Source organism: Pongo pygmaeus, chromosome 21 (assembly GCF_028885625.2).
Source record: "Pongo pygmaeus isolate AG05252 chromosome 21, NHGRI_mPonPyg2-v2.0_pri, whole genome shotgun sequence".
NCBI lineage: Eukaryota > Metazoa > Chordata > Mammalia > Primates > Hominidae > Pongo > Pongo pygmaeus.
The window spans coordinates 15,247,212-15,273,390 of NC_072394.2; the positions used below are offsets into that span (position 1 = coordinate 15,247,212).

Below are 26,179 nucleotides of genomic sequence, written 5' to 3' on the forward strand. Positions count from 1 at the left end.
TAGCATTATTTCTTAACATACATATATTAATAAAAAAATTTTATTGCTAAAAAATGCTAATGATTATCTGAGGCTTCAGTGACTTGTAGTCTTTTTTTGCTGGTATAGGGTTTTGCCTTGATGTTGTTGGTTGCTGATTGATCAGGGTGGTGGTTGCTGAAGGCTTGGGTGGCTGTGGCACTTTCTTAAGGTAAGATAATGAAATTGCCACATTGATTGACTCTTCCTTTCATGAAAGATTTCTCTGTAACATGTGATGGTGTCTGACAGCATTTTGCCCACAGTAGAACTTCTTTTGAAATTGGAGTAATATTTTCAAACCCTGTCACTGCTTTACCAATTAAATTTATGGAATATTCTAAATCCTTTGTTGTAATTTCAACAATGTTCATAGCATCATCTCTGAGAACAGATTCCTTCTCAAGAAACCCACTTTCTTTGCTTATCCATAAGAAGCAACTTTTCATCCGGTCAAATTTTATCATGACATTGCAGTAATTCAGCTACATCTTCAGTCTCCATTTCTAATTCTAGTTCTCTTGCTATTTCTGATACATGTGCAGTGACTTCCTTCACTGAAGTCTTGAATCTTCTAAAGTCATCCATGAGGGTGGGACTCTACTTTATCCAAACTCCTGTGAATCTTGATATCTTGATCTGCTCCCATGAATCAAGAATGTTCCTAACGGCATCTAGAATGGTGAATCCGTTCCAGAAGGTTTTCAATGTTCTTTGCCAGATCCATCAGAGAACTCACTCCCTATGACAGCCATAGCCTTATGAAAGTTCTTAAATAGTAAGACTTGAAAGTTGAAATTACTCCTTGATCTGTGGGTTGCAGAATATGGATATTGTGTTAGCAGGCATGAAAAACAACACTACATCTCCTTCAGAGCTCTTGAGTGATGAGGTACACTGTCAATGAGCAGTAATACTCTGAAATAAATATTTTATTCTGAGTAGTAGGTCTCAACAGTGGGCTTTAAATCTTCAGTAAGCCATGCTCTAAACAGACGTGCTATCATCCTGGTTTCGTTTTTCCATTTATAGAGCACAGGTAGAGTAGATTTAACATAACGTTTAAGGGCCGTAGAATTTGGGGAATGGTAAATGAGCACTGGCTTCAACTTAAAGTTACCAGCTGCATTAGCCCTAACAAGAGAGTCAGTCTGTTCCTTTGAAGCTTTGAAACCATGCATTAACTTTTCCTCTCTAGTTATGAAAGTGGTAGATAGAACCTTCTTCCAATAGAAGGCTGTTTTTACTACACTGAAAATCTGTTGTTTAGTGTAGCCACCTCCATCAGTGATCTTAGCTAGATCTTCCGGATAAGCTGCAGCTTCTACATGAGCACTTGATGCTTCACCTTGTGCTTTCGTTTTATGAAACTTCATGAACCAACCTCGGGAAGCTTCAAACTTTTCTTCTGCAGCTTCCTCACCTCTCTCAGCCTTCATAAAATTTAACAGTGTAGGGCCTTGCTCTGGATTAGGCTCTGGCTTAAGGGAATGTTGTGGCTGGTTTGATCTGTTCAGACCACCAAAACTTTCTCCATATCAGCAATAAGGCTATTTCGTTTTCTTTATCATTCATGTTTTCACTGGAGTAGCACTTTTAATTTCCTTCAAAAACTTTTCCTTTATGTTCAAAACTTGGGTAAATGTTTGGTTAAAGAGGTCTAGCTTTTGGCCTATCTCAGCTTTCAACATGGCTTCTAATCGTTCCCAGCTTTTGATTTCAAGTGAGAGACATCCAACTTTTCCTTTCACTTGAATACTTTGAGGCCATCAAGGGGTTATTAATTGGCCTAATTTCACTACTATTGTGCTCAGGGAATAGAAAGGCCCAAGGAGTGGAAGACACACAGGGGAATGGCTGGTGGGTGGATCAGTCAGAACACACCCAACATGTATGAATTAAGTTTGCCATCTTAGAAGGGCAGTTTGTGGTGCCCCAAAACAATTACAATAGCAACATCAAAGATCACTGATTACAGATCACCATATGAGATAATAATAATAATAATAAAGTTAGAATATTGTGAAAATTACAAAACAAGACAGAGACACAAATGAGCATCTGCTGTTAGAAAAATGGTGTCAATAGACTTGTTTAAGGGTTGCCACAAATATCCAATTTGTAAAAAATGTAATACCTGTGAAGTGTAATAAAGTGCTGCACAATGAAACAAGGTATGCCTGTATATAGTCCAGACATCTGTGGCTGCAGTGGTGAAAAAGCAAAACTGTACAATAAAGAAATAAAGCAGGTACAGTGAGGCCAATCGGCCAATATAAAGCATCTGGCTAATGGGGCAGGGGAAAAAAAAGAATCAATTAGACCAATGGGCAATAATGAGGGATGATGGTCAGAGACATCTTCCCAGGCACCGTGCTAAGCAATTTTATAGGAATTATCTCATTTACTTCACTCAACAACCCTGTAACATAGGCTGTGTTTTTAATCTCACTTAACAGATGAAAAACTGAGGCACAGGTTGATGAAATAACTGAATATACATCTGATCCCTGGTCTGCCTGTCACTGGGGCCTGGCTATAACCACCACAGTAGACTCTCCAGTGGCCAGCCTTGGTAAGCACATGAGGTGCTGCCCTCAGTCCCTTGCATTTATGTGGTAGGGAGAGAGTAAGGTGGGGATTCTAGGTTCCCCACCTGCTAGCAGGCCAGGTGAGTGCATATCACAGTTGCTCTGAGACATTCTCCTCATCTGGAAGCGGATCTGATTAGAGGCTTCCTTCCCAGAGTTAACTGCCTCTTCTTTTAAGGCGTTCCTCACTGTTAACACAGGGTTGCCTGAGGCAAACATCCTGCAGGTTGGAAAGCAAAGGCCAAGTTCCCTGGGAGAGGTTCCTCAGGGGTGGATAAGGTTTCCTTTGAATTCTAAGGAAAACTGGCCACAAGGCAAGTTAAAGAATAAAAGGTAAGGGGCAACAGTGGGGCGGCTGGGCAGCTGCACACCTGCACTTATGTTGACAAATGCTGCCAAATCGACCCGCAACAAGCCTCAGAGGGGCCTGCTTTCCCAGAGCCCCACCAGTACAGGGTTATCATATTTTGTAACCTTTGACAATCTGTGAGATCAAAAATGTCATTTTCCATCAGGTAATATTCATGGGAGGGAAGATCCAAAAGTAGTAACATTTAAGATGCTTTCTTTTCCTAAACCTTAATCTCAGGGTTGTAGAGTTCAGAGAAACTATCTCAGTGTGCGTTCTACCCTCGTATTTGTCTGTCCTAGGAGAGCCTGACCTACAAACCAGGGCAGCTAAGAACGGTGCCCAAGGAGACCCCTTACCTTTTTGGTGAGGGAATCATCTGAGTCTGACGGCATTCGAGTGGAAACGTGGAAAATCACTTCCACAGTCGAGGTAGCATAGTAAGGGGCTGTCTGCCCGGTGCTGCCATTGCGCTGAAGGCCACCCATGAACCCACAGTGGGTGGAGAGATCCACCTGACAAAGGTCACAAAGAATAAAGAGTGAGGATCAAAAATGAGCTGCTCTTTCACTAAGCAGGACTGTGAATTCAGAAAAAAATAAATTATTTTCATTTTTATATCTTTCTTTCTGATTACAAACAAATGTAATACAAAGTTAGACCAGATTAAAATGTTAAAGAAACAAAAAACATTAAAAATGAAAGTGCTCTACAATCATATCAACTGAATAAAACCACTACCAAACTTTTGGTATATAATCTCTAACTTTTTTCCCACCTGTATGTATAAATGTATGTGTATATATGCATATATGTGTGTGTATACATAGGTTCCCTATTGATGGATTTTGGGGGTTTCTGCTTTTTCAAATCACAAAGCACACTCAAAGGAGTGTTTTTCTAAGATGTTGGGTCAAAAGGTACCAATATTAAAAATATTTAGCAATCCTTGCTAAACTGCCTTTCAAAAGGGTTGAACAACCACTTTACACCACTGCCGAAAGTTTATGAGTCATAATTCATTTTAAAGTTACGGCATGAGTGTTCACTTCTTAGTGCCTTTATCCAAAATTTTTAACTTGTCATAAACTAGTATTCTTTCAGTAAAATACCTATTCTAACACATATGAAAAAAAAAATAGGAGAATCTCTTCTGTGCCAAATACAGTAAACATATGCTCTCAAAACTCTAATTGATAATGTATGGCTTAAAAATATATTAAATAATAACTATATTCTATGACAAATTAGAAGTAGCCTTACTAGTGAGAACAATGATTTACTGGAAGTACAGTAACTGTTAGATGCAAACCTACTTGCCTTCTTAGTAAGGATGTCATTTTGACTCTGATGTACTCTTACCCTGTCCCCATCCCTGCCTTAGTCCCCTTGCTAGCACTGAGCTCTCAAAGGTACTCAGAGAGTTTTTCACAGCACAGGTACTCAAGAAACTAATAAAAAATAAGGAAATTGGCCAGGTAATCCCAGCACTTTGGGAGGCTGAGGCAGGTGAATCACGAGGTTAAGAGATCAAGACCATCGTGGCCAACATGGTGAAATACCATCTCTACTAAAAATACAAAAAAAATTAGCTGGGCGTGGTAGTCCCAGCTACTTGGGAGGCTGAGGCAGGAGAATCGCTTGAACCCGGGAGGTGGAGGTTGCAGTGAGCCGAGATCGTGCGACTGCACTCCAGCCTGGTGAAAGAGCAAGACTCTGTCTAAGAAAAGACAAAAAAAAAAAAAAAGAAAAAAAGAAGTAAATTATTTTAGATATGTTGATTTCCATTTTAACTACTCCTAATTCTTTCAGATTCTAGGAATTTTTTTTTTTAGGTTTATGTTTTTGGGGGAAGGTGTGTATGTGTGTATAAATGTATATATGTCTGTATGTCAGAGTAACATTTAATAAAGAAAAAAATAAACTTTTTCAACATCAATCATCCTGAGATCTACCTTAGGGAAATAGGTTGATAGCTAAACCATCATGGCTATTATATTATATTTTCATTGCAACTTTTGACTTCATCCAACTCTTTCTTCATCTTTTCACCCATCAAGTCATTGACTTCTTCTTCAATCTCCATACTGTGGCCAAAGCCATTGCTTCTCTGCCCACATTTGTCTTCTCTTACTACAAACTGTCTATGGCTGGGAGAGCCCATCTGACTATTCAGTTCTGATAAAAAGCAAATGAAAAAATATTAAGAGTAAAGTTAAAGGAAAACAAAAGTTCATGTATTAAATACTGACAAGCAACTAATAGATGTCAAATCCAATAAATTCTTCAATTCCAGAACTCTACCTATGCTATATTCGAATGCAAAAGCACACGTAAAAGCTTATACAATGTCTAGTTTGGACACATCTTTAAACAGCGCTGGTCAGTAAACACCTACTGAATGAAATGCATTACCTCCCATCCAAGTCCAGCAACAAAGTCTTCATATGCTTGGCTTCCTCTTTCATTAGAGAGGATTGAACACTTGTCTTCTTGACCTTCAGCAATGTAAAACACTGCGATTTTGTGTGTCTCACGGCTATAAATTTTCAAATTTAAAGGAGTTAGAATTCTTATATGTAAAATTTTACTTCACTACTATCAATACCACCAGCATGACTTCTACCACTGAGCTTACATTTACTGAGAACCTGCTAGGGGTTAGTCAGTGTTCTGAGATGGTCTGACACATGGTCTCATTTATTCTTCAAAACCGTGCTAAACAGATGAGTATTATTATCACCTCCCTAGTAGAGGTGGTTGAAAGAAGGCACAGAAAGTGAAACAAAAAGCACATCCAGCAAGCAGGGGATGGGAACTGTTGCAAGGCCATCTGCTTCCTGAGACCATACCCTCAGACATAAGATACACTGACCAGCAGGCTGGGGCACATCATTTGGTAAGTTCTCTGTTTTTGGTAAAAAAAATCTTTTAAAGTATTTCAAATACTTATAAATTGTGAATAGATCTATGTGACTGTCCATATTTAACTCTACACTTTAAGGCTACTGGGTGGCTCTGTGATTGGAACTATAAAATATGCCATGATTTTATGAGAAAAAGAATATCCTTCCAAATGAACACACTTAGGTATTTTCTTCATGAAGGGGTTTACCAACTCCTGTACTCTGACTATTCTGAGGGTGCCTGACAGGGTGGAAAGCCATTTAGTGGAAGCCCTTTTAGCCATATAAACCCTTCATCTGCTTGTTCCAACATAGATCTTGGATACTCTGGTATTAAATCAAGCAAAAGTGATGTGTACTTTGAAAAAAGAAGCCCTGCCATTTTCTCTTTTGCACATCTAGCATACTGCTTTGCATATAGTAGGTGTTCAGTTAAGTCTCTGTTACACTGAGCAGATATATGGTGATACATTTGAATGCATTAATAATAAGTTTCTACAAATTATACCCTGGAGTAAAGCGACAAAATACCTGGGCCTATACCAAGCATTTGGTGATAGTTTAGAGATGAAAACACTGTTCTTATTTAAACAGAGCTTTGATTGTGAATCATTCATTCCCTAGCCCAATCATTCAAGAGTTTTGGTTTTTTTAAAGTTTTGATGTCCACTTCCAGAGCGGTTCCACCTTTCTCCTTTTTTTGCATTACATTCTGATAAATCTCATAGGAATAACTGTAAAGTTTTTAAATACAGAAATATTTTTTCTGTCAAATTGTTTAATATTTCAACATTGTAATTTGATTAGATATCATATTGGTGGAACTGAGTTCCATATTTTAACAAATTATCTAAGATTTCCCTCTGTGTGAGTTATTTATCTACTTAATAATCAGAACTAATTGACTCTCAATTAAAAAGTTATACAAATAACTGGAGGAAGACAGTTCTCTCCTTTTACTCAGATGGCTTATTCATTTCCTCTATAGTTTATATGTAATAAACATACTTGGAAGAAGAATTAGAAAATACAGAAAGAAAAGAGAAGAATAAAAATCACTTGCAATTTCAACAGATAAGCAAAGAACATAGCCGTTACACCATTTTAGGATACACTTTTGCATGCACATATAAGAAGCTACTACATTCTGTTTTACAACAGATTTTTTCACTTAAAATATTTGTGAACACTTTTTTATTGCAGTAAAATATACATATCATAAAATTCACCATTTCAACCATTTTTTAGTGTGAACACTTTTATATCATGTGCTTCTACAACAGAGGTTTAATGATTGTAACAACATTCCATTATATTAATATGTCATAGCCCAAATCTTCATTTAGGTTGCTTTCATTTTAAAAGACATTTTCACGTTATCTTTAATACATCCTTAAAGATAATCTTTAATGTTTTTAATCTTTTTGCAATACCTTTTTTTGAGACCGTCTCACTTCATCACCCAGGCTGGAGTGCAATGGCGTGATCTCAGATCACTGCAACCTCCACCTCCTGTGTTCCAGTGATTCTCATGCCTCAGCCATCCTAGTAGCTGGGACTACAGGTGCATGCCACCACACACCATCACACCTGGCTAATTTTTTATTATTATTTTTAGTAGAGACAGGGTTTTGCCATGTTGGCCAGGCTGATCTCGAACTCCTGATCTCAGGTGATCCACCCGCCTCGGCCTCCCAAAGTGTTGGCTTTATAGGGTTGAGCACCATGCCCAGCCCCAATATCTCTAATATGTCCTTAAAATAAATTTAGAAAGCTTGTCCTCATGCAGCAGGAAGCCCTGAAAGTGCCACACCATTCACTGCCCTGAGCAACAGGCAGGGGACACCAACAGCGTAGAATCTAACTAGCCTATTCCAAGAGCTATAAAAATTTGGGCACTTGGATAATAACAGAAACCATAACCTATGACCTAAAAGACTGTCTCTTTCAACAAAGGTGGAGAAGTATAGTTATTCAGTTTTTATCTGCAGGTCTCTCTACATATGTAAAAAATCCTCAGCATTTAATTTTTCTTTGTTTTATAGACTTTACATACATAAAAACAACCTCAGGTTTATCTACAATGTTTCAGTTTATTCTCCTTAAAAATCTAAGCTTTTTCCATTGCAGCTATTCCTAAGTCCTTGAGCCCTCATTAACTCAATGTGAGAGCATAAGAGAGCTAAGCCTGAATGATGGGCTGACCAATGTGAGTGTGAGGAAAGATGACCTTTAGTTGTAAACATTCATCAAATTTCACGTTCTCCAAAATGTTAGTACCACAGAGAGCCTGCTAGGATGCAGAAGCTGTGTCTGGCCTTATTAGAGCCATGCTTTTGAAATGGTAATTAGCAACATCAACAGCACTTCACATCCATAAGAAGTACACCAATGCATGAAGGAGCAGGTAATTCAGAAACACACATACATGAAATTAACAATCTTCCCTTCCTCATTAGAATGCACTGTTCTTTCTTATTAGGAATAGACCAGAATAGCTCAGTTTCCTTGTGCTGTCACATGAAAAAGCCAAAGAAAAGCATGATTTTAATATCCACCTCCCCATGTAGTGGCAAGAAAGCATTTATATCTAACAGGGAAGCCCACTGTGATTTGTATGTACATTCATCATAGCATTGACAATCTAGACCACAGCTGCAAGATAGCCTCAACTTTTCCAGAGAACATGTTAACAAGGAACTATGCATCAAGAGCAGCGAGATAAATTGATATCAGAATTAAACAGAAATGCTCTAAATGAAAGTTGACAGATAAGGTATTTTCTTACCTGCTACCTGACCAAAATGCAGGGCAGTCTAGATTTCTCATAGCTGAAGAGTCCCAGACTTATTTCTAGTTTCTTCAAAAAGAATCTTGAAAATACCCTTCACCATAAAATAAGCTGATAACCATTTGATGTCAAGAAGACACTAAATCCAGGAGTTAGGGTTTTAAGTGAAGGTTGATCAAGGGGCAGGGGACTGCCACTCAGCTATTCAAAGCTGTATTTCGCTGCAACAGTACCCCAGGGAGCTAATTCAATTGTACCTCATGCAACTAAAGTGCATTAACACTCAACAAATTGACCGCAATTACATGAAACCAAGTATTCACTTAATACTAAGAAGCCTGGAATAATTCAGCATATGCTTAAAAAGCTGAGTGTGGAACCCAAATGACTGCTTATTTAATACTGAAGGAAGGAGGGAGAGGGTGGTGAACCCCTGAGTTCTTCGGAATAAATCCCTTACAGAATTTCCATTGAGAAGTTGATCTATGTTCCTCTAGAGAAAAGGAACCACAAGAAGAATCAGGAAACGGAATACAGTGAAGGGCAAGGTGAGAAATGGCAGCTTCAGGTTTTTCATTTCTAATGACTTTAAAAAATTATTCAAATTCAAATCTTTTACTGTTTCACCTGGTAAGTCAGGAAACAAAGACATTTAAATTGGCAATGAAGCTGCAGGCTTCTGGACAAAGAATGAGGCTCCTTTATCCAGGTAAAACTACAAATGAATATTTTAATTCTGTGTTTTTAAAAAAATGTCTGTATATTTGATACTGAAATATTTATCACTCTCCAGAGAACAGTAAGGCCACCTAGGAAAAAAGGCCCTCATGTCCCCTTCTGCAGAGGGAATCACGTTTGGAACAGCCATGCTGTCACATTCTCAAGACTTGGAAACATACACAAAACAGTTCATGCCTCAACATGTGTGTAGCTATAAGATGCAATAAGAGGTGCTGAGTGACCTGGGAGACAGGTGGGAAAGTAGAAGGGCGAAGAAGAGAAAAGAAAAAAAGAAAAGAAAAGAAAACTTATGCCCTTCTGATTCCCACAAAATGGTCAATACAAACAAATCCATCTTAACACCATATGCTTCTGAAGGATGGAAACAATACATAGCTGTGAGTAAGTTTAATATTATTTTACCTACTCAGTCCTTAGTGACGTCACCAAAGGACCTTTCTAAAATATAATCTTCCAAGTGTTTAAAAGAAAATTCCAACTGGACTTTGCTAGTTGGGTTTATATCCAATTCAAGAATTCAAAACAGCAAAGAAGAATCACAGTTGTGAAGGTGATATGCAAATAATAGTGACATGAACCAAGAGTTTGCTTGAAAATAAAATTTAAGCATGTGTCACTTTGAGTTTTGATCAAAACTCTAAAATAAACAATAAAACCATCACAAAGCCACTGAAACACACACGATGGTGAAAACATTCATTCAGCAGGCTCTAACTCATCACTGTTTAAGTGCAAGCAGGAGAAGCTCATGACTTAGAAGAGAAATGTGACAGTGGATGAATGAAGGATTTAATGAATGGAATAAAGAGCTCTAGTAATTTTCTGAAATTCTAAGATATGACTTTGTCAAGATAAAGCAGGGCTCTGTTATTTCCTTTCTTCCTTCTTACTTCTCAGCCCGCAACTGCACCACGCTTTAAAAACATATAGCTCAAAACAGATTTAAAAATTTATGAGTTAATGAGTAGTAAGAAAATGTAGTGAAAAAAATATAGTGTGAAGGTTGAAAAATAAAATTGAGGAAAACAACCTGAATTTTTAATTTGAGAGCTGACAGAATATTAGAATATTCCTACAGGGAATAAAAGTGGGTTTTTTTTGTTTAGAGTTTTTTTAAAAACTAAAGATTAAGGAGGCAGCTTATTCTCTTCGAAACTTTGAAACATCTGTTATGTACCAAGTACTATATATTCTTGACTTAGATGATTTCGGAAACACACATTTCCCAAATCAAACACTTTTCATGGTTGGGAGCTCATCTTTAGAAACGCTTCTGAGACAGTATAGAACAGGGGTGGATCTGAGTCTGGCCAGCTTTGGAGAATGAGGCTTATTCACAGAGAGTTATTAATTACAACACACTGGTTTTAACCTTTCCAACACTATGAAGCCCCAAGTACAGAATGTTAGCACCTTGGTACACAGCATGGATTTTGAAGTCAAACTCACTTGGCTTTTGATAATATGGTATGAGCAACCACGGGCTGTTTAACCTAGGTAAACTTTTTCTTCATCATAAGGAGGTGGTTGCAGAGATCAAATGAGAATAAATTTCTACTGGCAGCCACAAAGAAAGATAATCAAAAGTACAGATTAGGTGGGAGTGGTGACCTCTTTTTAGTGTACCAAACATGAAAGTTCATTCCTTATAGTAAAAACACCAACGGTATGGCATGTGCAAATGTCACCAGATGCTAGGTTACAGAACTACCCTTGTATGTCTCAGTAAGTCTATTCATTCCTGCTGTTGTATCTGTTATCCAAGAATACCCAAAGACAAACAGGAAAAAAGTGGTTTGATATACTTTCACATACCACTGGCGGGAGTCCAAATTTTTCAGCTCTCTCAATAATTTTGAATTTTTCTTCAACAGATGAAAATTCTTCCTATAAAGAAAAAAGGATGGAAGAAAAACCATGTGATTACAGAACCATTTTGCCACTTTTCAATCAGTAATTTACTAAAAATACCTATTATCCATCCTCTACCACCTCACTCACAAAAGATTTGTGATAGAAACCTATAGAATGAACTCCATCCTCCTTAAGACATGCAAAGGTATAAAAATTCCGTCGGCATCCCATTACTACCCAGTGACACAGATGGCTCTTTGGTGAGTATGTGACTTATATGCATGTGACTGTGTGACTGTGTCTGTTTCCAGTGTCAGCTCTGCTGTGAATCCCTTTTCCCTACCTCTGTTCTTAAAAACTCCACTCCACTATCAGGGTCCAGCTCAAATCCTCCCCTTTCCACAAAGTCTTCTCCATTGCTCTGTACTTCCCATTGGATTTAATCATTACTCATGAACTCCTGTGTCATTCTATCCTTTATCAGAGTTGTATTAGGTCTATCTCCCACATCAGACCTAAGGTTAGACTGTGGCTTATTCACCTCTGTAGTTCATTTGCTTCCTGCGTGAAGGCAGAAACAATAATGGACAAAGCAGTAATTGAAACACACACACTCAGCCAGGCGCAGTGGCTCACGCCTGTAATCCCAACACTTTGGGAGGCCAAGGAGGGTAAATCATGAGGTCAGGAGTTTGAGACCAGCCTGGCTAACATGGTGAAACCCCGTCTCTACTAAAAATATCAAAAATTAGCCGGGCATGGTGGCAGGCGCCTGTAATCCCAGCTACTCGGGAGGATGAGGCAGGAGAATTGCTTGAACCCGGGAGGCGGAGGTTGCAGTGAGCCGAGACCATGCTACAGCACTCCAGCCTGGGCAACAAAGCAAGACTCTGTCTCAAAAAACAACAAACAAACAACAATAACAATAACCCCCCTCCACACACACACACACACACACACACACACACACACACACACACACACGTTTGATATCCTTTAAAATATCCAACATGTTTGGAATTCAATCTGCACACCAGTACAGCATAATTTCATTTCTAGCTTTAATTTAGTAGCAGAAAATAAGCTGCAAATGTTAAAATAAAGAAAAATCTCCATTCTTCTCTCTTCTCCAATCTTTTCTTCTTCCCCAACCACAAAATGATAAAAAGAACAAGTACATGAAAATAATGATAAAATAACTGGAGGTCTAGCTTGGATTGTTACCTTCTGTCCCAAGAATTCATGCCCAAGTCATCAAGCAATAACCTGCAGAAATAAAAGGGTCCTCGGGGCTCCACTGGGGAGGGCTGCCCTTGGCTGATGACTTTCATTGCAGAATCGAAGTTATGACTCTGGATATACTCATGCTCTTGAGCATTTTGGCGCAAAATGACCTCGATGATTTCCTTCTCTTGGTCATAGTTCATGCCACATGGGGGTAGGGAAGGTTCATTTAGATTTAGCTGTGATGGTAAAAGGCATTCAGGACTTGTATGGCCAATGTTTTCAAGTAATTTGTCAAGAACATCATCCCCCTCCTCAACTTGTGAAGAGTCTTTCTGAGGTCCAAATGTGTCATGATGCCAGCTCGAAATCAGAAATGAAGGATTTCTTCCATTGGGGGCTAAGCAGCCTTCCAAAGGTCCATATAAAACCTTACCATCCCAAGAATACTTCCCTGAGATATCCCTCACAATTACTCTCACATCAGAGAGAGAGCCCACTGGTGATCCCCCTGCCGGTCCTTCTGTGGGTGTCTGAAGGTAGGAGATGAGGGTGCTATCGTTAAATACAAACAGCTGCAGGTTTGGGCTTCTGAACACCTCAGAGGACAGCTCAGAGCCTTCCACATGGGCATTGTCGTGGTTCTCGCTGACAAGGCTGTGCAGTATGGCAGGGCCCCCACTGAGGGGGTAGTGCCCCAGGTGGTTCACCAGGTGGGCCATAACCATTCGAGCAGTCAAAGGGATCAACTCCAAACTTCTTCTCTTCTTCTCTGTAAACAGCAGTAAAGAAACATAAAGAGTCAGTGGTGAATGAAGATTAAAACTCAACACCTTTTTTTTGGGGGGGGGGGGCAGGGAGCAGTTCCAATATGGTAGATTATAGGCTTTTAGTGTGCCTCAGCCACTTAGAAATAGCAAGACAGTGCAAAATGATCAACTCTCTGAGCTTTAATTCAAGAAGAAAAATGGGAATCCACTGGAATCGTGAAGGATATTCCAGATCTCAGGGAGGACAATGCAGGCAAACAGCCCCTGTGATGGCATCCAGCTGGTAAGAGTGAGTGAAGCCCCAGTACTCGAGAGAGAAACAGTCTCCCTCTGTAATTTACCCTTCCACTGGGGATCCAAGCAACCCAGGCCAAGACAGAGAATGATGCTTCTCCCAAGCCCCAGAGCTATCTTGGGGAGAAGCTTGGAGGCGCTGAGAGGAAAAGACACCAGAAAAAGCTGCAGTCATTTCCTAGATCTGGGACTGAGAGACAGGAGCACTTGCTCTGGAGTGGGGCAAGGACTTCCACAGCCAGAACTGTGGAAAGTGCCCCAGCAGTAGGCACTGGAATTGTGCTGTTCTCAATTGCAGGTTTGGGGTGGGAGGAGAGAGCTGCTACAGCTAAAGTTTCTCCTGGGCAATGAGACTTGCAGCCAGGGCCTGCTTGGCAACACAGAATCAGTCTGCATGTGTCATTGCTGAGCGCACCAGGCTGCTCCCCTGAGATCATGGTGCAGCAGGGCGCTCTCTGTTCCACTCCCAGGCAGGACTCCAGGCAGTAAGGGCAAATCCTTTTCTAGACTGGCAGCCTGAGCTGCCCCAACCTTCCTGTGCACACATCATGGTATAGTAGGGCCCTCTCCACTCCATGCCTAGGCAGATCTCCAGGCATTCAGAACACCTGCTTGCCTGGATGAGCAGCCTGAGCCATGCTACCCTTCCTGGACATAGATTGTGGTGCAACAGGGCCCTTTCCGCTCCGCACCCAAGCAGATCTCCAGGCATTCAAAGCACCTGCTCACCCGGACTGGTAGTCTGAGCTGCTTCACCCTTTATGTAGAGATCCTGCAGCAGGGGGACCCTCTCTGCTTCATGCTTAGGCAGGTCTCCAGGCACTGAGAGCTCCTGCTTGCCTAGTTCAGCAGCCTGAGTCTCTCCATCCCTCCTCTGCTGAGATCCTGGTGCAGGGGAACCCTCTCCACTCCACACCCAGACAGATCTCCAGGTATTCGGCACACTTCCTTGCCCAGATTGGTGGCCTGAGCCGCCCCACCCTTCCTGTAGAGATTATGGTATAGTGGAGCCCATTCCACTCCATGCCTAGTCAGATCTCCAAGAATTCAGAGCACCCACTCATCTGAATCAGCAGACTGAGCTAGCTTGCCCTTCCTGTGCAGAGACCATGGTGAAGTGGGGTCCTCTCCACCCCATGCCCTGGCATATCTCCAGGTAGCTGCAGTGCCTGCTCATCTGGGTTACCAGCCTGAGCCACCCCACCTTTCTTGTGCAGAGACTGTAGTATAGCAGACCCCTTTGCACTGCAAGCCCAGGCAGACTTACAGGTACCTGTGCAGAGACCATGGTGAAACGGGGTCCTCTCCACCCCATGCCCAGGCAGACTTATAGGTACCTGGAGCACCCAAACCCACTCTCCTGATCAGGAGTTTAGGTGCCCCTCTGCCTGTGCAGAGAACTAGGGGCCAAGGAGATTTCCCAGCTCCATGCCTAGGCACACCACTGGGCACCTGATGGCCACCCACTGGATTCTCCCTCAGCATTGCTACTTGTGCCCAACACCAGGGGAGCTGTAAATGAGCCTGTCCAGTCTGGCTCAACCCATCTTGCCCCTGCCCACCCAGGGCTAAGCAGTGAGCTCAGACCACTGTGCACTCCATGGATCACTCCATTGCCTGAGGCAACAGAGAGCTTCTGCTGGTAAACAAGGATCAAGTATATACCTAGCCACCTTGCCCACAGCCAGCTTTTACCCATAAACACCATTTACTGGCTTGTAGGTCAAATCCCACAGCCCAATATAAAACCTGCCGACAGAAGTGCATAGGGCTATAGAAGCAAATCCAGAAGATGGCAGATTGGAGGCAGTGTTAGTGTGCCTCTCCCACTGGGAAGGACAGAATAGTGTGCAGAGATTCACATTGTGAACTTTTTTCCAAGGAGCAATACAGGAACTCAACAGGAAAACTGCAAGAATCCACAGACCCTTTGAAAGAAGCAGAAAGCTGAAGTCTACTCCACGAGACAGGTGAAAAACTATAAATCCTCAGAGTGTGAGTCGGGGGAGACTACCTTCAGAATACACATCCCTATGAGGGAATCTGAAAATCCAGGTCATGGGAGAAGGCCTTAACCCTACCCAGAGCTGGAACTGCTTAAGGGAGTGATGAGAAACAAAAGTAGAAGCAGCACAGGAAATGCCTTGCAGGCATTCTCAGTCTCCAGCATGAACCGAGGGAAGCCATACCTGAATGTATCTCACAGGGGACCTTGGGGAAGCCAGTCAACTAGCTCAGAAAGGGGTTGCAGGGTGAAAGATGCTCCTAACTGAATTTCGTGATATAATCTCGAGCAGGGATGAACTCCTTTGACCAGAACCAGTGGGGGTGGGGGGAGCAGGGAAGTGCACTGCAGACACATCTGCCTCATGGGCAGACAGGAAGGGCACGACACGAAAGCCAGGTGGGAAAGCTTATGGGCTGGCGCAGATGTGGGTTCTGTGTGCAGACTGCCTGGATCTAAACCTGGTGCTGCTAGTAGAACACTGAGGGAGTGAGATCGGCCTTGCTAACTGCATGGAAGCTGGGCAAGGCTTACTGCTGCCTGCTACTCTCCACTCCCATTGTGAACTCTTCTGTGCAGCACAGGCAGTTATACTATCTCTGGAACATTACCCCAGCTGCCTGAAAACCACCCCCTGACCCTCAAAGGAGCCATGGCTGGCCCCACTCAAGGAGAGTCAGAGCACAGACCTGCTTAACCCTATCCCCACCTGTTGGTATGTATCCCTGCACCCACCCTGGTAGCTTAACACAAAGGACATAAACTTGTGGGAGCTTTACAGCCCTGCCCATTGCCTCAGAACCAGATTACTTCCCCTAGGCAATTTAGGGCAAGCTCAAATCCCACGGCCAGTACTGCAGCTGGTGCTCTCTTGCAAGCACCACCTCGTGGCTGGAAGCTAGCTGATGCAGCCCACTACAGCATCTACAGGTGGAATAACACTGCCCAGGAAGGAGAAAATGGCTGAATGACCTCAGCTATCACCACTGCCTATAATACTCTAGCCACCAGAGGTCCTGAGCCTGTCCAAGTGAAAGTTAACTACAATTAAAACCAGCATTCAAGAAAGCCAGCACACTAAGCATATCTATAACCAAGGAATCTCACAGAGTCTACGTCACTCCCCTGCCACCTCCATCAGAGCTGGTGCTGGTATCCATTGCTGGGAGACTTGAAGAAAGGTCACATCACCGGATCACTTGCAGACATTTCCCAGCACCAGCCTGGAGTGTGGCAGCCCCACTGGGTGGCTAGACCCAGAAGAGCAACAGCAGTCACTGTAGTCTGGCTATCAAGAACTCCTATTCCTAGGGAAAGGGGGAGAGCACCACATCAAGGGAACACCCCATGGGACAAAAGAATTTGGACAGCAGGTCTTGAGTCCCACATCTTTCTGCTGGTTGGAAGTCTCCTGCAGCAGAGACACAATTGCAGTGCTGGGTGCAACAGGGAAAGTCTGCACCTCTACCCCAACAGGCAGGCAGCCTGCATGCTTGTGAAGGGTCGTGGAGAAGGGGTCCTTGTTCTCCACCTTGTCCACCACCATAGACACAACTGGAACTTCTCCCATGCGAATTCAGCATGAATGTACCTATAGATAGCCCTCCTGGAACAATTCACGGTGACTGCATCCTCACAGAAGCACTCTCCAAATTTAGGCTTGCACAAGAGGCAGAGTCACAATTCCTTTCTATATGGAACATCAACATCCCTCATCCCTACAAATGAAAAGAGGTGCCTGTCTGATGTGAATAGCCGAAACATTAGGACAGGAGTGAGGCTGGGAGGTGGGTAACTTTCTTGCTGGCCTGACAGGGCAGCTGGATTAGTTCCCACTCTTCACCCTGATAAAACTCAGTGCATCTAACTGAGAGATCCCCTAGCCACATTAATCAAGGCTGGGGCCTCAGCCCACCATTGTGTATTGTATCTAACCACCTGCTTTAGCTGCAACTGGTTTCTATCTAGGGATACTTCCCCTACTGGCCTGAAGCCTGGATCATCAAGAGAGTAAATAAAACACTGGGGAAAAATTAAACAAATAAAAAAGTGCATAACACGGGGAAATGAGATAAGCTTCAAGAGATCCTTGCCATTCCAATTCCACAGGAGACAATGAAATTGCCCACACCCCGAGTACAAAACTACTACAATCAGCATCTGAGAAAGTCAGCATACAAAGACTCTCTATAACCAAGAAACTCATATACAGTCTTCACCCCCAAAAGCAGCAAAATCAAATTAGGCTATAATAAACTATAAACATTAAAGTCACATCTTTAAGAGGGGGAAAAAAGAAATTAAAAAATAAATATAGTCAAATCAAGAATAAATTCAAGAACAATTTGAAGAAACAGTCTACACAAATGAGAAGGAACCAGAAAATATAGGTAATATGATAAAACAAGGTTGAAAAGATCACACTAGCTTCCCAGCAATGGATCCAAACCAAGATGAAATCTTTGAAATACCAGATAAAGCATTCAGAAGGTTGATTATTAAGCTACTCAATGAGATCCCAGAGAAAGGTGAAAACCAATATAATTTTTTTTTTTTTTTTTTTTTCCCCCTGAGATGGAGTCTTGCTCTGTCACCAGGCTGGAGTGCAGTGGCGCGATCATGGCTCATTGCAACCTCCGCCTCCCGGGTTCAAGCGATTCTCCTGCCTCAGCCTCCTGAGTAGCTGGGACTACAGGCACCTGCCACCACGCCTGGCTAATTTTTTGTATTTTTAGTAGAGATAAGGTTTCACCATGTTAGCCAGGATGGTCTGGATCTCCTGACCTCGTGATCCACCTGCCTCGGCCTCCCAAAGTGCTGGGATTACAGGCATCGGCCACCACGCCCGGCCACCCTGACCAGAGATAGTTTTGTTATGGATGATGAAGCATGACATTGAGTGAAAAAAAATACCCTCAAATTTGAGCTCTTTCTTGCTTAACCTAAAATACCTACGCTATCACCTTTATTTTTCCTTTTCACTTTCTATATGATGTATCTGCTTAGCAAGGACATGCACACCAATATGTTTTTAAGCATCTTGCCTATTTGCTTAGTTAATATGTCAGTGAATTTAAAAAACTCCTTTGTCAGAGAAGTTTAAGCAATTATTTTTAGTACTTTAGAACTATCTTGGGAATGTTTGCATTAGCTCCTGAGGTTTTCTGGAGAAAAAATATTCAGGTAAAACAGTATTGTACATTGAAAGAAAAATGGTGCCAGAATTTAAATGTATATTTTTAGGTTTTTCCTTTTTCAATAACTTATTTATCTTCTGCTATTTTTAAGTGACAACTCATAATAAATGGTGAACCTATTTTGGGGATATACTCATGTGGATGAGTATAAATTGATGACTTTAGGAAAAAACAAGTTAATTTTATTATAAGACATATGAACTTACAGTAGGGAACAACGAAATACATTAAGAGTTGTTTCAATTACTTAATAAAAATAATTTATCATTGTGGGGGAAAAAGTAAAGCAGACATTGCAGTTAACAGACAGTGGAGCTCCAGAAATAAACAATTAAATGATTAAATAAATGGAGAACAAATCAAGAGAACAACATGAAAATGAACCATGTACCATCCACCACCAACACAACTCAAAACAAGAGTGTTAAGTCTACTCCACGTCAAAAATTTCAGAGTAAATAATGCATTTTAGGAACTTGGTCATTAAATCTTAGGTTCAAATTCCACCTCCCTTACTTCTGACTTGTACACGCCCCTGGGAATATCCCTTAACCTCAGTTTGCTCATCTACAAAATGCAGCTAACATCAGGACTGCTAGATTTTAAGCCCTTGCTCATGACTGTCACTCCCAGTCCTGTCTTTTTCATCCTCATCTCACCTTCCCCTTCATGTCAGCTTGAACCTTGCTCCAGACTCTGTAGTACCCCTGGACCTTGGTCCTCCCTCACCCGGCCACTGCCTGCTGTGTCCTTCCTCCTTCCACCAAGGGCCTCACAAAAGGATTCTGACTCAGGGATCTGACTGTCCTGCACAGGTCACCTGCTCATGTTATCTGGCTGGACCCACCACTCTGGTGAAAGTGCTCTGGCAAAACCTACCACCAAACACCTAGTTGGGAAATGTAACAGCTCCTGTTTCATTCTCACCTTCCCTAAGCTTTCTGAAGCAACTAGCACTGCTGACCTTTCTCAACTTCTTATTTGCTTTCTTCCTTGACTTGCTAGAATGACTCTTTCTTGGTCCTCTTTCCACTTCCCTGACTTTGCTTTCCTGGTGACATTCCCTCACTCTGCTGTCCTTAAGGATGTTTCTACCCACAAGGTTCTAGTCTTGGGCCTAGGTTTTTAACTTGTGAAGTCCATACAGTTTTCATGGATGATCTAACACTTCACACCTACATCTCTTTAAATTTTTTTTTTTTTTTTTTAAGATAGGGTCTCACTCTGTCGCTCAAGCCAGAGTGCAGTGGCGCTGATCACAGCAGCCTTGACCTCACAGACTCAAGTGGTCCTGTGCTCAAGTGATCTGCTCGCCTTGGCCTCCCAAAGTGACGGGATTACAGGTGGGAGCCGTCATGCTTGGCCTTCTTCTAATTTTTAGTGTTGAGACAACTGAAGATTCACATGCAGTTGTAAGCAATAATACAGAGAGACCTCAAATACCCTTCATCTCAGGGTAACATCTTGCATACCTATAGGACAATATCACAGTCAGGAAATTGACATTGATAATAATCCATCTATATTATTCAGTGTTCACCAGTTTTACGTGCATGCATTTGTGTGTGTGTGTGTTTGGTTCTATGCAATTTTATCATATGTATAGACAATATACCCACATTCTACTCCCATTCCAAGGCCCAAAGCTGGGCTCTTATCATTCTGGGGAGAGGGGTGCTTAAGTAAGAAATACAGCAGGCTCTAAGTCCTGACAACCCCTATACGCTCTGAAATGGACTCTCTGCTATGAGCAGAGCAAATCTAAAACTGCAGCAAGTAAATTTCCATCTCTTTTCATGATGCTCTCCTAACTTGGAAAAATCTATGAGCTCCTTTCAACACCTGTCCACCCTGCTAAGTCTGGCTTAAGTCCTTCTTCATGGAAAGCCCTCATGGTGCTACCAGTCCACAATGAGTCCTTCTGGACTTCACTGTGTGTTTTCCATTAGATGTAAAGCTCCTTGAGGATAGAAAATGAGCCTTTTTTGTGAGTTCCATGGATCTGAGACATACCTGTCTTCAATAATACAAAAACCATTTGAACTACTAAAATGGGAAAACAGAGGAGAAAAAAAAAGAGAAAAAAAAGAAGAAACAAGGAAGGCAGAATTTGCCATCACAGAGGACTCCAGGAACTAGGATTTCAACTTCAACTCGATTAAAAAAAAAAATAGTACAGCAAGCATGGCAAAAGGCTAAATCCTTCCTTTTCCTTCCCACAAGATTTCATACCTGAAAGAATACTCACCCTCTTCAACAGTCAGCAGGTTACCCAATTCTGCTGACGAATGACACTGGACTGGCTCAGAGCTCTTCACATTCGCCAGTGGCAGGAAGGGGTCATAATCCGTGGATGACAAGTCAGCCAGGGTCAGTGTGTAGTGACTCTGTTGGGTGTACGTGCTTGACCCACACACACAGCAGTGCAAAACCTGTGAAAACAGAGGCCATGTGCACCATGGATGCTACCCACCTCGTGTCCCCTGACAATCTGTCTAACTACTGTAGCACTTGGCAGCTAGGACTCCTGCTTGGTCCTAGCTGGAAATGGAACGACCATTCTTAAATACCTTCTTGTTATTAGCAAATTTATTTTGCTCCTTTCATATCAATGCCAAGAAATATGTTCTCAAGGCAAAAGGAAAGTAAAAGTTAAAAAGTACTTATTCACATTCTGTGTGACTGCACGTACCTAAGTCCCCCTCCTGTCCACCAAAGGCGGCACAGGTAGAGGGAACTAATCAGGGGATGAAGGGTAGTGGTGGGACAGGCCAATCACGGTGGAGGGTGGAACGAGCACAACAAGCAGAGACCAACTAGTGCACGTCATGACCAGTCATGAGTTTAAATCAGTATAACTCACGATGCCATAAATTGTAAGGGCTAACTTAATACAATTTTTAAATTATTCTTATTTTCACAAGATTCGTTCCTGAAAGTTCACTGGTTGTTTACAAATTGCAGTTGATTGAAGATCTATCTACTCATTTGAGCCTTTGTACACATACAAGCCATGCAAACACAAACCATCTTGAATATGCCAAAATGCATAATGAGGTAATAATTGCAACAGATTTTCCTTTTTAATCATAAATTCAAGATCATCAACTCCAAACACTGATTTTTATAAGAATCAAAGTAATACTTGAGAAAATAGGAAAACACCATTGGGTTAAATATATTTATGTAAAGTAAATTCACTTTTAGATGACCAGCTTTGGTTTGCTGACATGGCAAGAGGCCTTGTGGTCAGGTACCCTTTGTAAATGGCTACAAAGTACCAAGAATTACAGTTGTCAGGGCAACCACTTGACTATGTCCTCTTCCTAGCAAAAAATGCAGTATAGGAAAATCCTTATGGCAGCTCTCTTATTAATTTAAAAATTAAGCTGCAATCACTGAGAGAATTAATTTCTAGTAGCCAAAATGCAATAAATGTAGGAAATGCACATTAAAACCACATGTTATGTGTAAACTAGCACAAATACTTTGGAAAATTATTTGGTGTTCACCAATAAGGCAGAATACATGTATTCTAGCAACTTCACTCCTAGGTATACACCCAACAGAAATGCATACGTATATGTACAAAAAAACAAAAACAAAAACAAAAAACAAAAACAAACCTTGAATATTCACATTTTATTGGTCCAAAACTCTAAACTATCCAAATGTCTATGAACAGTAAAATGGATAAATACATTGTGGTTTATTCTGTGTAATACTACATATCACCAAGAGTGAAAAATCTGCAACTATTCACAACGGTTTGAATACATCACTCAAAAATAATGTTGAGCAAAAGAGGTCAGACAAAAGAGGACATACTGTATGACTCAATTTGTATAAAGTTCAAAACAGGCAAAACTACTCTGCTCTGTTACACACGATAGCGGCTATCCCTGGACATGGGTATGGGGCCAGTGGCTACGGGGAGGCACAGAGAAGGCTTCCAGGATGCCAGGAATGTTCTGTTTCCTGATCCGGACTCCGATTTTACAAGCATGCTCACTTGGTAAAAATTCATCAAGCTTTCACTTACAGACTGATGCAGTTTTCTGGAAGCATATTATACTTCAATAAAAAGTTTACTTTTAAAATACAAAACAAACAGTTATTTAGTAAATTTATGAATTTTTACTATGAGGTGACTTTTATAGTGGTAAAGCAATTTTAAGAGAAATCTTTAAGAAAAGAAAGAACTCAGAAAAGAGATTTACATAAGTGATTGTGGCTAATGCCATTGGCCCAAACCAAGCTCTGTACAGGTTTATAAGCCACAAAAACAACAGAAGTATCTAATGAATCCTAATATAGTTATTAAAATCCTTGGCTACCGAAGAAACCATTTAAGAATACACAAACACTTTTTAGTAGAATTTCAACCACTATTAGGTGTTTTTTGTTTTTTTTTAAAAGTAATACTTTTAAAAATAAGGCAACAAAGTAATCAGTCTGTGACTTGGACCCTTTTTTATTATTAAAGGTTTCTTACTAAAAGAATAAACCACAGAATTTTCCCTCCATAACAGTAATTATTCAGTGGACATGCAAATGCTAAACAAACAACCAAGGTTTGAGAGACATTGTTAAGACAAATTACAGAAGGATATTATAAGCAATCCAGAGCAAATGCCACACCTAGTCCTCAGTGTGAATGTGTGTAGGGGGAAAGGATGGGGGGTTAACTAAGAATATTTTAAATGTTATAAAAATGATGAAGCTAATTACTTTGATGGGACATAGTTCCTTAATTTATTTCTTAAGATTTTTTTGAGGCAAAACGATTACTAAGACCATTAAACCTTTTTCTTCCTTTGATAAACAGATTTTGTCAAACTAATGCCGTATACAAATACATAAAAGAAATAAGACCTGGTGTTCTATAGACTAGTAGGGTGGCTGTAGTTAACATTAATCAACTGTAGATTTCAAAATAGCTAGAAGAGAATAATTCCAGTGTCCCTAGCATGAAGAAAAGATAAACATTTAAGACAGACATCCCAATTACCCTGATTTGATTACATGAATGTATTAAATTATCAAATGTACCCTGAAAATATGTACATCTAATATGTATCAACAAAAATAATCTTTTAAAAAGAAGCTATTTGCCCTAGGGAAAAAATTCATGTAGATATCCCTATAATATGAACAGTTCTTTAAGTAGACATAGAACATGTTCCATGAAAATTGAAGAATTCTGACAAAACTGCAGTTGTTTAAAGATTAAAGATGATAGTCATGTAAAATGCATGCATCTTTAACTTGGTAACCACTGCTTCTTTACATCTGTTCTGCTTTCAGTCCTTAAGTTACTTACTTTTTTTTTTTTTTTGGGATGGAGTCTCGCTCTGTTGCCCAGGTTGGAGTGCAGTGGCGAGATCTCGGCTCACTGCAAACTCCGCCTCCCAGGTTCACGCCATTCTCCTGCCTCAGCCTCTGGGGTAGCTGGGACTACAGGCACCCGCCACCACGCCCGGCTAATTTTTTGTATTTTTAGTAGAGACAGGGTTTCACCGTGTTAGCCAGGATGGTCTCAATCTCCTGACCTCATGATCCACCCGCCTCGGCCTCCCAAAGTGCTGGGATTACAGGCGTGAGCTACCACACCCAGCCAAGTTAGTTACTTTTTAAGAAAACGTTTAAGCTACCATAAATCCTTTTCAAAAGGGCAATGACAAATAAGTACATGCATAAGACATATTTTGGTGGTTCTCTGGCATATAAACCCACACTCCATTCCCCCAGGCCCAGGTGGAGACTCACCCTGTAGATATAATCCAGCAAGGGGGCTCTGGCTGAATGCTGCTCCTCTAGGACCGCCGTGGACACGGGGTGGAGAAGGACACTCACGGGCAATGCCATGCACCAGTCCAAGAGGCAGAGCAGCAAGGACACAATAAACTGGAAGAAGAACATGCCCAGTAACTTACGCTGCAGTCTCTTAAACCTCACTACATGTAATAATAAGAGAATTGTCCCTACACACAGTATTCAGTGGACATGCAGGTGCTAGATAAGTAGGTAAGTACATAAATAAATAAATAAATAAATAAATAAGTAGCATTTTCACAAAAAAGACTGTTAAGGCCAATAGAGAAGGATATTACAAAGGATATCACTAGTTGTAACATTATTTGTCATTTTACCTTACGTTAAAATAAAAAAACTCTAGGAAAAACTTAATGTGCCACCTACCTTCTTGTCTGTTTCCACTGAGGAGTACTCTGCACTTGGTAAAAGAAAAGCAATTGTGGCCACAAGGATCTGCATAAAAGATAAATCCCCAATCAAACAGACCATATTCGTAAGCCTTTGTAAGCCTATGTTAGGAGTTCCATGATGGCCTTGCAACTAAACCCAGCTTGGTGCCAACTCACCAGAGAAAGGTGATACAAAGCAGAGAGCCAGCTGTGTGGTGATCTTGAAAATTAGGGAAAGACAATGGGGCCACATCCAGTTTCTACTCTACTTTTCTGGTTGAAAAATTAGGAGGGAAGGCAGAGAAAAGAGTATTTCTCTCTGCAGTCACATAATTCTGAACATCGGTTTCCACAGTTTTCATAGTGAAAATAAAAAAATACTTCCAAAAATAATTATGAAAATGCTCCCATTTTAGTTTTATTGTAAATTACCCTACATCTCCACCTGCTGTCCTGGTGTAAACAGCACCCCTTTTATTCTCAAAAGCAGTCCCATTTAGATGATAAATTACATCGTCACCCCAAAACCCTACTTTCCATTTCAGAGCACTTTATGTTCCCATGTCCAAACTCCATTTCACTCTAGGTCACTTAAGGTCAAAAATCACTTGTGCCTTTTAATGTATCTCTGAGGGAACAAAGTGTTCTTTCCAGTGAAATCTGTCTAGGGCTGAGAGAAATAAATCAATATCACTTCTTCTCTCTCCTTGTAATACCTCATGGGGACAAATGAAGTTTCCTCGAAGAGTTACCACTGGATGTATAAGAACAGGGCATGTTTTAAAAGTGCAGCTATAAAAATCAGTAGAAGTGCCTTATCCCATGGACACCTATGGGAGTGAAGCTGCCTGCTTGTGTATAGGCAAAGCACCCTTGGATGCAAGTGGCCTTCAGGATATGACTGTTGAGAAGATTCTTCCTATTCCTTCCGCCCCTCTTTCCTACCAGTTACCCCCACAGAGGTTATCGTGGTAGCAATCTCATTACAGCCGGTAATCATGCTAGGGCAGAAAGTGTGGTCCAGGGCTTTAGTCTGGGAGAGACTTCTGTTTTACACAACAGCTGCCCCCCTCCACCCCTCACGGAGGGCATCATAACCAGCTGCCTACTCCTTGTTGGCACCATCCAAATTGCTCTTGATGAATGACGCCCAATCTACAAAAGGTCTCTTTGTTGTGGTCGTGCCTGCCTTTCAAACTCCCCAAGTATAAGCCTCTGTCTGGAATACTGCTG

The 26,179-nt window shown here is 41.2% G+C and overlaps 1 protein-coding gene across 6 annotated transcripts in view; it reads right to left on the bottom strand.

The window, feature by feature from the left end:
• RALGAPA2 (Ral GTPase activating protein catalytic subunit alpha 2) overlaps positions 1 to 26,179 on the bottom strand; it is a 330,652-nt gene that overhangs the window by 111,881 nt on the left and 192,592 nt on the right. For 5 of the 6 annotated variants that reach the window (XM_063659353.1, XM_063659357.1, XM_063659359.1 and 2 more), the window contains 7 exons: positions 24,942 to 25,010; positions 24,510 to 24,647; positions 20,989 to 21,172; positions 12,475 to 13,246; positions 11,212 to 11,283; positions 5,374 to 5,497; positions 3,318 to 3,473 (listed from right to left, as the gene is read on the bottom strand). In XM_063659353.1, the coding sequence (XP_063515423.1) occupies positions 3,318 to 3,473; positions 5,374 to 5,497; positions 11,212 to 11,283; positions 12,475 to 13,246; positions 20,989 to 21,172; positions 24,510 to 24,647; positions 24,942 to 25,010 (1,515 nt within the window). Of the gene's footprint in view, positions 1 to 3,317; positions 3,474 to 4,915; positions 5,137 to 5,373; positions 5,498 to 11,211; positions 11,284 to 12,474; positions 13,247 to 20,988; positions 21,173 to 24,509; positions 24,648 to 24,941; positions 25,011 to 26,179 lie in introns of those variants that run through there. The other variant, XM_063659358.1, reaches the window with a different exon arrangement.